This window comes from Pteropus vampyrus, unplaced genomic scaffold (genome assembly GCF_000151845.1).
Source record: "Pteropus vampyrus isolate Shadow unplaced genomic scaffold, Pvam_2.0 Scaffold113, whole genome shotgun sequence".
NCBI classification, from domain to species: Eukaryota; Metazoa; Chordata; class Mammalia; order Chiroptera; family Pteropodidae; genus Pteropus; species Pteropus vampyrus.
This window is the reverse complement of record NW_011888894.1, coordinates 3480499-3492753: the sequence shown is the minus strand read 5'-3', so window position 1 is coordinate 3492753 and position 12255 is coordinate 3480499. Positions and strand designations below refer to the sequence as shown.

The 12255-nt window shown below is 37.6% G+C and overlaps 1 protein-coding gene across 1 annotated transcript in view; it reads left to right on the top strand.

Annotated features, from left to right (window-relative positions):
* The first annotated feature begins 3526 nt into the window (after positions 1-3526).
* PLEK (pleckstrin) overlaps positions 3527-12255 on the top strand; it is a 27018-nt gene continuing 18289 nt past the window's right edge. Inside the window, exon 1 of the mRNA XM_011365600.1 lies at positions 3527-3734. Within this exon, the coding sequence (XP_011363902.1) occupies positions 3693-3734 (42 nt within the window). The 5' untranslated portion in view covers positions 3527-3692. The remainder of the gene's footprint in view (positions 3735-12255) is intronic.

The following is a 12255-nucleotide window of genomic DNA, read 5'->3' as shown; positions in this document are numbered from 1 at the left end:
AGAAACAACACAAACACAAAGCCTATCCTGCTTACCATGTTGTACAAAGTCCTTTGTCCCATTGTAATGTCCAGAAGTCCTGGGTCCTCTGTCAGTTTCCATGAACTTGTGGAAACTAACTTATTAGCCTGCAAGTAGGGTCAACATCAGCCTCTTAATAGATTTTGACACTTTTCCCCTAATTTAGGTTTAGCACTAGTAGTATTTTGATATTTCTCAGATAAATGTAAGGTCTTTTTTTTTTGAGTTACCAGTGTTTAATAATATGTTTTTATAAATTTAAATTAAAAAAAAATAAATTTAAAAAATATTTTAAAATAGACTCATGACTCATATGTAATAAAATGAAAATTGTATTGGGTCATAAATTAAAGAGAAAACCAGCCGGAAGTCACAACTGATTCAAATAAGTCAAAGAATAATTTATGAGGAGTAAAAGAATGTTAAAATCAATTTACGAATGGCTTTTTCCATGGGGATATGGGGCGGGGTAATGGGGAGGAGTAAAGTGAAGTCTGTTGAAACTCCATCCAACAGATTTTATTTACATGTCATTAGACAAGAATTATTTGCATTGCTAGCAGCTATTCACAATTTATAGAGTTGTAACATAATTCATACAAGAAAAACACAAAATCTACAGAATCGGATAAACTGGAAAAGTACACTGTAAACAATGCATAGTTTTCCATTGGCTACACACACAGTAAGTAATCTTTTTTGCTCAGTTCAAAGTCTTAAATTTTCCTTATACCAATAAAATGTACTATAAGAATGTTTCCAAGGTATTGATCCAATGTGGGAGAATTAGAAGGACAGGAGGTTTTTAAAAGTGGGATCTGAGAGAGCAGAGAGCCCTTCCTGAAACTCTTTGTAGGAGAGGAAGCCCTAAATGTTGTTGATTCAGGCAGTTCCCTCTATTGACCACTAGGTGTTGCTAAACAGGCATGAAGACCTGTGACAGGAAGTGAAGCAGAAGTGGCAGCATCTAATTCGTCTATTGTAATGTTGGCCTTACACATAGTAAGCATTCAATATATATTTCTTAAAATGAACTCTTTGGAACTCAGGGGGTGCTCTTATACTGTAGGCATCTAAGAAATATGGTATTTCGGAATAAGGATTCTTTAAGACCTCTGGTCATATGTATTAGGACAGAGGGAGAAAATATTACAAATTAGAAGTCACTTGGTTAATTAAACAAAAGGAAATAAATTTACTCATGAAATAAGACTTGGTAAATCTATGAACTGTTTCCATTTCCTGTGCAAATACAGACATAGCAAAATACTTGTGTAAGTGCAGACATGGCAAATCATGCTTTTATTTGTTTCTGTTTTGCTCAGGTGCCATCAAATGTTGGTTTTCTACTTCTATTCTCCAAAACTTTCTAATAATTTCCAACTGATTTTGGTGCAATTAGAAACTTATGGCCTATAATTCTACATAATCTACATTAGCATAAACTGAAAAGTGAAAAATAGAGGGGCAATGGCTGCTGGTTAGATATGGAGCTGGAAGGAAGGAGGAGAGTGAATCAGGAGCCTCTTAGAAAACTCCAAGAACGGATCTTCTTCCTGTCCCTGACTTTTCTGGTTCCTTGCATATCTTCTGTTAACATCTGTTGGTTTTGCCTGCGTAGAAACCTTTCACTCTGCTACTGATTTTATTTTGGGGACCGAGCTCCTCCCCCATTGGTCCAGGTCCTGGTGGGGCTGTCAGACATGTGCTTTCCCCACAGTTGTCTGAGAGATAAGCACTAAGCCAAGCGAGGCCAATCAAAGGCCTGGTCCCTGGAAACTATTGCAGAGCCCGAAAACCACTGAAATTCTTTTATCTTGGTGTCTCAAAGAAACCACTCATTAGTTCTCGCTTCTTGGAACCCCACAGCTGCCCCGATTTATGTCCTTTCAAAGATCTGGGTCTGCATTTTTCCTTTAAATCTTCTAGTAATTTCCTATTTGCCTGTATTAGTTAGAGTTGCTTTCTATTGACTGCAGCCAAAGAATGCTGACTGGTATGATGAGGAAAAGGAACTAATTGAAAACCTAATTCCATGGTTAGGTCTATAATCTCTGTTTACTATGAGCCAGACACTTTTCTAAACATTTACAAGCATTATCTTATTTAATCTTCAGAATGACCAGATTGGATAGATGTTATTATGCCCATTTTATTAATGAGGAAACTGAGGCACAGAGTGATTAAATAGCCTGACCATTTTCAAATGGCCAGATTAACATTCTTGAAGTTTGTCATATAGAATACTAGTCTTTCAGAATTGTATTCGTTTCCTTCCTAGGGCTGCTATAACAAAGTACAACAAACTTGGTGGCTTTAAAGAACAGATATTTATTGTCTCATAGTTCTGGAGGTTAGAAGTCTGAAATCAAGGTGTTGGCAGGGCCATGTTCTTTATGACTGTTCTAGAGGAGAATCCTTGCTTGTCTCTTCTAGTTTTTGATGTTTGCTGGTAATCTTTGGCGTCCCTTGGTTTGTAGATGCATCACTCCAATCTCTGCCTCCGGTGTCAGGTGCCTTTCTTCTCTCTGTGTCTCACGTCTCTTCTTTAAATCCCTAGTCATATTGGATTAAGTGCCCACCTATTCATTATGACCTCATCTTAACTAATTACATCTGCAAATACCCTATTTCCAAATAAGATCACGTTCTAAGGTACTGGGAGTTAGGACTTCTTTTGGGGGGACACAACTCGACTTATAACAAGAATGTTAATAGAAATTACTTAGAAAAGAATTCTGTGGTCAAATAAATTTGGGAAACACAAGATTAAACACCTTACAATAGGATTCTCTGGTGTAGTAGTTTGGGAGCGTCTTTAATTTCTTAACCTGAAGGGAAGCCACCAAGCAGTGACTGTGATGTACAATTTCTCAAACATGCTTGAGCATGGATTTTTTTTTTTACAAGCCTACTGTAGGGTTAGCATTCTGTGTGACGCATGGTTCTCAGGCCGATGGGAGGCAACAGCAACCTGGTGAGGTCCCTCCCTACTTTTCTGGTTTTGCCTCCTACCTACTGTGTCACCTTGAGACAACTGTTTTCTTTTCTGAGCATGAGTTTCCTAATGTCTAAGATAGAGACAATAATCTGCTTTCCCCTATGTGTTCATTGTAAGGACCATGGTAAGTGAGGCAGGCTAAAACACACCTCACAGAGTACCTGGCACAGAGAGAGGTAAGCATTTACTTAATAGTAGTTACCTTTGGTTTGCTAACCAGATGATTCTGAATTCCTTGGCATTTTTGTAAAGTATTTATAAAATCTCAAGAATAATTCCTAAGCAAGGACAATTTCCACCAATAAGTTTTTCTTGTTTATTTTTCTCTTTCTTTCACTGTTTTCTTTTTCTTTTTCTCTTTTTAGGAGAATGATTTTCTTTATGATAATCAGAATTTACCTTGGGTAAATATTCAACCCCACTATCCTTTTAATAAATTTCCAACATTAGAAAAATATGGGGTGTTTCTCTCTGTGGTTCCTTATTCTGATCTTCCACCCCAGTGAGGGGAAGAGGATGTGATCATACAATAGACAGCAGACAGGAAATTGTGAAAGGGACCTCTGTATAGAAAAGCAGCCTACAACTGTCTCTGCTCTCAGAGGAGGTGAGCTTCTGAGACGACCGACTTGTCTGAGAGTGGACCCGGCTGTGTGTTTGTCTACCCGACATGGAACCAAAGCGGATCAGGGAGGGCTACCTTGTGAAAAGGGTAAGTAGAAGTGCCACCTACAAAGGTGTCACTGGAAATAGGGTAGGGGAGGATTGGAGTCCAGCTTTGCGCTCTACCCAGTCTTAGGAATGTTTAATGCTGAACTTATTGGTTTGAACTAGGAGAACATCGCAGTATGTAGAATGTTTAGGGGGAAGCCAATACAGGTACCATTGCATTCTGGTTTTTAAAGGTGAACTAATCCAACTCAGGCATCAGCACAGCTTTATCTTGTGGGACTGAGAACTCCAGGCTGCAGGGTCTGGAAGATGGGGACCTAAGCAAAATCCCTCATGATTTACAGTATCCTTTTCACACATGCCTTCTATGCTAGAAGACTCAAACTCTTCTGCTATAGAGGTTACTTGAGGAGACTATTCATTTTTTATTTAAATTCCACGCCTCTATTTATTTATTTATTTTTTGAGGGGAGAAAGAAGAAAATGATTAAAGATGAGCTATATAATAATACTGTAATCATAGCTTATTTCTTGGGCTTTCTTCTAGAATCGGTGCACTACAAACGTTATAATTTTTTAAGGGGCCGAAGTCTCTTCATTCACAATTCTTAATGAATTTGTATAATGTGCCGTTAAGGTAGTAGGTAGATGTACCATTTTAAAGATTGGAAAATGGGGACACAAATACCCTAAAAAATAGTCTCAGTAGTGTGCCATCAGGAAATTGAATTTTGTTAGCATTGTTGGTTTTTCTTCTGATGGTGGGAGTACGCCGTGTCACTGTGAAACTCCCCAGGGCGTTGAGTTCACACACAGGGTTCGTAGGCATCCTGTGGGCAACACCTATATAAATAAGTACACTCATACTGATCCAAGTGAGCTAAGCTAGTCAGAAATGAACTGAATTCAGCACATTCCTTCAGATGCCCAGCTTTTTAATTGAATAAATGCCTACTGTGACTGTGTTTTAGGCTGTTTGTTGGTTTAACATTTTAGTCAAAATGTTCTACTTATAAGAAGGTTAAACAGCACTCATTGCTGCCTCATTCTGTTTTGATTTAAAGCTGGAAGTGACCTTAGATCATCTGGCCTCCTTCCTTCACTCATTAACGGAAGGGGAACTTGAGATCAGGAAGCTGGATGACTGCCCAAGGTCACATAGCTGGGACAATATTGGGGCAGAGACCCACTCTCTTGAGTTCTGGGTTTCTGACTTGTGGCACTGAGCTCTGTCCAGTATCCTAGGATTTTCTTCTGGTAAATTTTATCTAAGTTAGGGTTTGTAATGAACCTATGGTAATGAGAGGTATGAGTGGGTGCTGGAGAAGGAATAAGCCTAGGCTGATATTCTCTCTAGCTGGTGTTATTTTGAAACATTCTTTGGAAAAGACACATATAAGTATGCAGAGGTGTATGTAGATTCCTTACAATAGGCACCAATACTCTTTTTGAGAACCAATAATAGTTAATGTTGACTTGTTTCTTTCCTGAGCACTTGGGCTAGTATCCCAAGAAGAGCAGGTAAATGGAAACATCTTCTGCAAAGGTTATTATCATTATTATTTTTAACAATTTAAACATCTTCTAATAAAATTGTTCTTATTTTGTTTATCCACATTTTAAACTCCATAAATTACAAAAAATAAAAGACGAAATTTGTAATAAGTGAGGCCAACCTACTAGAAAATGGGGAAGAGAGAGGTAGGATTGTCAAGACTTAAATTAATAAACAGCTTTTACTCAGTGAGAGTAATTCTTTTAGATCATGGCTTGTAAAAGCCAATCTAGAAAATGTACCTAGAAAAAAACATGGTGAAATTTTATAGTGATATTTCCACAATTTTCATCTTCCATAAATCTTGCATTTTCTTTAGGACCTTTTGAACACTCCTTGTTGAAATGTATTAAGAGTCCTTAATTTGTTATTTAAAGAAATGCTTTGTTCAGAAGTGTTCTCTTTGTTGGCTGCAGAACTACATCTGAAATCAAAACTTCCCAGTAAGGGGCTGAAATTTTTAACTTCTTTAGATGTTAAGATGTTAAGTTTCTTTCAGATACTTCATATATGTGGGTTTAAAACTATAAATGTCAGGAACCTAGCACACGGTAGGTGCTACATAAATGAAAATAATTATTAGTATTAGTGTTGATACACACTTCAAAATATAGGGGTGTTCTCCTAGATCATGGAGACATATACTGGTTCCCGGGCTGGTTGTCAAGTTAATAGTGAAGAAAGGACCAAGAAAATCTTCTTCTGAAAAGGCCATGATTATCTTTCACTATGGTTTTGATGTTAAAGCATAACAGACAGTAATACCTGACTTTCCCTCCATGCACCTTTTTTCTTATGCTGTTTCATACACCTGGGTGCTCATAAGGAATATCGTTCTCTTTATTTTTGTTTTATGAAGTAATTTTATTGGAGATAAAGATCTTTTGGGTGTAAAAAATATAACATTAGAAAACTCTAGAGCAAGGATTTTGTCAAGTCCAAATCTTGGGGTCAAGTAGTCAATGGCATTGACTATAAAATGTTTCTGCTTTTCTTCCGTGCAAGATAACTATCCACATCTCACAATTTATGTTTCCCTCGTTGCCCTGCCTAAGATCTTTAAATAGAAATGATGGTTAAGAGCAGGAGTGAAAATAGATGGTTCTGTCATTTTGCAACTTTTTTATTTTAAGTAACACCCAGATTTCTTTGCCTCAGAGTTTTGCTATTTTTGACTTAAAGAAAAAGAGCACTCATGTCTACCATGTAATAGCCAGTTGCTACATGAGCACCATTTCATTCAATCCTAACCACCTTATGCAATAGTATCCTTATCCCCATTTTACAGATAAAAAAAATTGAGGCCCAGAAAGAGTAAGTGATACGCCCACAGTCAAGCAACTGGTGAAAAGAAGACTTGGGATTCAAACCCAGGCTTTTCTAACAGCAAAGCCCACTGTCTTATTGATTCCATATAACATTCTAAAAGTCAGGCTTACCCAAGCCAGAGAAAAGGAGTCAGATAAATTTACCAGAGCCAGAGTGGGGCTTGGACAAATTTTATTGGGAGTAAGATTGGGTTTTATGACCTCAGGCTCCCTTTCTTTCTTTCTTAGGAGTTATTGCCAATGAATAATCATTAATATCTTTTGGAGGTCCTACTGATTTGAATATGTTTATAATCAAAAAAAAGGAAGAGGAGCAGGTAACACAAGCAAGAACCCGGAGTCCACTGAGCCATGTCTCGAACCAACCTAATTCCTAGAGGTTTATGGAGCACACTGTTGTCGAGAGTTTGGCAACCAGTTCAGCAGGTGCTTCATGCAGCAGGACTGACTCAAATTGTGGCTCAGGGACCTGGGTGGCCTGTGAGGCTGGGAGAAAGCACAGGAGTCGGGGCACTCAAGGACAAGTGGCTCAGGTGGGAAAGAAGAGGGCCTGCAGAGAGCTGCAGTAGAAGAAGGAAAGCCTACATTGAAGAACAGGAGTCAGGCATCTCAGCCCAGGACTTCTCTCATACAGCTGCCTTGTCTTCGGAACACAATACCATAAAACAATCCCCAGCAATCTGCACCCCCATCAATTTACCATCATCATAATAACTAATACATGTGGTGCTCACCTTCAGCAGGGACAAATATGAGCATTTAATGCATTAATGCGCTTAATACTTATAACAACCCTATAAAGTAGGTACGGTTATTAGCCTTACTTGACAGATGAGGAAACTAAGGTACAGAGAGACGAAGAGGATTGCCGAGGGTAACACAGCTGTTAAGTGGCAGAGCTGGGCTGGAACCCAGCAGTGTGACCCCAGTGTCACACAGAGCAGTGCCTGACCACATTACAGGGGGCTCTCATGGGCTTGTATTGCAGTGATTTTCTTTTTTGAAGCACTGTTGTTGTGATGGGTGATGCTCAGAAGAACCTTATGCCAGAAGGACATCACAGAATTGCCTGCGAAACTGTATAATCTTATGTGTCTATTTGGTAACCACTTTTGAGCACCTGCAATGAGCCAGCCAGTGTGCTAAGACCTTTAAGTGTATTATCTCATTTAATCTTTACAACAGTGGGAAATAGGTACAATATTGTCTTCATTTTTCAGGTAAGAAGACTGATGTTTGGGAAAATTAAGTAACTTAACTTATAGCCACACAGCCTGGAAGAGGCAAACTCGAGCTTTGAACCCAAATTCCTAAGATGCCCAGAAATCATGTGGTTAAGCAATTGGTGCCATTTCTCTATTGCTTACCAAGTTTTTATTGAGAAATTATCCAACCTGAAAAAAATATACTGCTGAATAGATTAGTTAGTTTCCTTGCCTTCAAAGTATTTAAGTAGGTGCAGAGTGACCATTTATCTGGGATGTTAGACGAGTGATTGCATGGATCAGGTTGGAAAACTAGAAGAAACAATTTACAATGCAGCAGAAATAAGGACTTAATTTAATGCATTATCAACTTAAAACAACATGCCCCATGAGTGTGGGAGAATGGATGACACTAACTCACACTTCTGCTTTAGTTAGATACGTAGTTTTGACCATAATGTAATTTTCCTTTGAGTTTCAGCTATACATCAACATATGAAAAGAGAAGTTTGAGGGAAAGGAGAAGTTAAAAGAAATGTCTCCACTCTGTGGGAGGTGCCTGGGAGGGGTTCTAAACACCAAAATAAAGTTGCCCCAACCCTCAGCAGTGAGTTGTGGCTCCTTTCAGCGTAGCTGCACATACACAGGAAGGCATGCCCCAGTTTGTGCATTTATCACACTGAACCGAAGTGTTCTACCAAGGTCGCTCTCTCCCCCTGTTAGACTGTGAACCGTTTGAAAGTAGAGACTGTGTCTTGTTTATTTTTACACTCCAACACCCAGGCCACTGTCTTAAGTGCAGGAGATGCTCTCGTTATTTGTTGAATGAACATGTCTCAAGAAACTCGCTAAAAGAGACTCACAGAAACCAAGGAATCAGGGGTCCATATTATAGTAACTTTTAATGTAGCAAAAATTTCCAGTGGGGTATTCATTTTTAGATGATCATGTTAAATATGTGTTTTAGAGTTATTTATTTTTGACGTTCAGGAGAGACTCAGGGTTGGCAGGGATATCTAGAAATTGAAGATTAAAGGAATAGTAGGGACAACAGGCTTTTTGGGATAGATATGTAGAATCTGAATGGAATGTAGAATGGAATGTTAAGTTTTGAAGTAAGTATTTAATTGAACTTCCTACCTGTGGTCTGCAATTTTTTGCTATTTTGTTATCAAGCATGCTTAATGCTTCTTGTGTTAGGAAACTTACTAATTTAACTTTCTCTTTTAAGTTATGCAGGAAACTGTCCCCCCGCCCCAAACTTCCACCTCCTGGGATGTCAATCTATGATAATGTTTCATGTCTTTGAAGACAGTCCTCATTTGCTCTGCCTGTGTCTTTTCGGGCTAAAACCTAGTCAGTTCCCTCAACAATTTCCAGAGAGATGCTATGTTGTCACTATCTTTTGAACAGGCTCTGGTTTGTCTGCAGTTCTGAGGTTTCCTGAACTTTAGGTCGTTTTTCAGGTGCACCTGATATGCACAGAATTACAAGGGTTCGGTAGTATTTATTAAGTGCTTAGTATGTTCTAGATACTGCCCTAAGACATTTACATGGATTATTTTATTTAATCTCCCAATAACCTTAAGAAGTTGATAGCAGCATTATCCCCATTTGCCAGATGTAGAAAGTGAGGTAGAAAAACTTGCTTGAGGTCACATGGCTAGATTTGAACCTGGGCCCTTCAGCTCTGGAGCTCATGGTCACCTACTGGTTATGCTCCAATTAAGGTCAGAATATTACTTTCCTCACTTTAGACTTTATGCATCTATTTATAGAGCCTACAGTGACCTTAATTGTTTTTCACAGCCTACATCAAACTGTTGACTCATACAATTCTTTTTCCCCAAATCTTCACCGATACATCTTACAAATCTTAAGAAAAAACTTCTTAAAATTTTTTATCTTATTTAATTTTAATTTGCATTTCTTCGAATGCTGTTGAGGCAGTACATTTTTGTGTTTATTGAGTCTGAGCATTTCTCCTTCTGGGAATGCCTGGTTTATATTGTTTGCCCATTTAAAAAATTGAGAGTGTTTGTATGTTTCTTACTGATTCTGAAGAGTTTTTAAAAACATATTAAGGATATTAACCTTTAATTATATGATAATATGCTACAAATATTCACATATTTTAATTTGCAAGGTTTTTTTAATGTACCGAAGTTTAATTTTTATATGGTCAACTACCTTTGGTGTCGTGCAATGTCAGACTCTTATGCACTAAGCTTTACCAGTCTCATGATGATGAACAGTTATTCACTGGGAAATTTTAACAAACCTGACCCAGCATCTAAAACCCACCTATTGTGACAAGTAGTTGTATAGGTTTTGGTCTATAACGGGAAAAAGCAGACATATGCTATATATACATATATATATGTGTATATATATATGTATATACATATATATATATATAAATTAAATCATATGATTTTATGAAGTTATACGTATAGCTAGCTAAGCTGCCTGAGAAAATTGATTTAGATTCCAGAATTACTCAAAGGTACATAAGAACCAAAATAAAGATGGCATCTGAAAGGTTGTAGAAAGAGCTAAAATTGGGAATCAGGAGACCTGGATTCCACATCCACATTGCTAGTCAGGTATACTAGGCCTTGGATGTTTCATGGTCACACTGCCAGGTTTGCTCTTGGTTGAGTACCAAGAAGATTGGGGACAGAAAGCAGTAAATGTAGGGGTTGCTGAGAGAAGGTGCTGTCAGTTCACTGCAGTGAGAAGCTGGTGGCTACGGTAAGGGCTGAGAGAGAGAGATCATTCATAATTTCATCATCCTAACCTAACTAACCACTACCAAGCCTGGAAGAAAGTTTCTACTTTATAAGCAATTTCTTGTTTTACAGAGTATCAGTTTCCTCAATGCATAATGACCTGAAATCCAAATGACATCCTCTTCTGAGTGAGCTGAGAACCACATAAGGCTACATTTGAATTAGGAAAGCACAAACTCATTTTGAACAGTTGGCTCTGGAGTAGTTTTACTGTAATTGTCTACAGAAGGAATGCTGTGCTGGCTGACCTCTCCCAATTTATCCCAATCTTAAGCTTTGAGTGACTGTGACAGTTATTAATCTTTGATAGGCCTGAGGTAGAATATAAAATTTAAGAATCGAAAAGCATTTTAGCTATCAATTTAGCCCAACTTCCTAGTCCTAGCTCTGTGACTGTATCTTTTATCATTTTCAGTTATTTTAATTTTTTATTAAATAGATGTCTCTGTATTTCTCTAAAAGTATATATAGTCCAAATTTTAATATATAGTAGTGTCATGTGTTGTTCACTTATTAATGTTCCTAATTATTTTGAAAATTTCAAACCCACAGAGAAACAAGAAAATAGTATGACTACCCATGAACTCTTTACCTAGATTAATCAGTTGTTAACACCTGGCTGCATGTGCTTTATTGCTCCCTGTCTCTACATTTCTATATAAACACACACACATACTTTTATGCTCAAATATTTGGAGAATAAATGTTAGACATCATGCTATCTGATCCCTACATACTTTAACGTATATCTTCTGAGAATTACTTTCCAACTTGGTGTGCCATCTCGCCTTCCTGCCCATCATACGTGGGAGTTCCCGTTACCATCGTTGCCAAGTCTTGCTCTTCTTAATCGTTTTAAATTTTAGATATTGTAATGAGTGTGCAGAGATATTTCATTGTGATTTTAACATGCATTTCTCTGATGAATAATGATGTTTAACATGTTTTCGGAGCCTTTTTGGATAACCTCTTTAATGAAATTCCTCTTCCAGTCTTTTGCCCATTTAAAAAATAGATTGTTCGTATTTTTCTTATAGTCTGGATATGAGTTTCTCTCAGATAGATGTAAAACAGAAAGGCATTTCATTAAAATTATTTCATGTATTGGCTTAGTGTGTGAACTCAGCCATTTTTTTTAAGAAAAGGAAATAATCTAGTGTTAGTCTGGATAGTTATTCTGCCTATGCAGAAAAGAGAGAGTGTTCAAATTTAAACAAATTTTTTTTTTTGGAATTGAAATAAAGGAAACACTCGGACAAGTCTCACAAGTATGTATTCTCTTTGTATAAATAGACTTCCTTTTGGGCAACTAGACCTTTATATGGAAGCTCTTGGTATTTTAAAATAAACAGCAGGATCTGCTGGGAACTGGATGATAATTCTATTTTGTGGTAGTCATGACAAGGTGACTTCATGGATTCAATGATGAGAGGCAAAGAACCCTATTTCCTTCCTTTTTCAAAGCCCACTCAAAATCTACACAAGAAAGAGCAACTTTCTTGACCTAGTCAGAATGGTTAATTTATTTGTACAGCGGCAGTTGACATTAACCCAAACTGGAAACTTTTTCAGTAAGGGTTTTCCAAAAGCTACATCGACATGCATAGCAACATTTTGTATCCCAGGCCATTTTGCAAGAGATTGTCACACAAGGCTGCTCTCTGAGTTTCTTCTTGACATT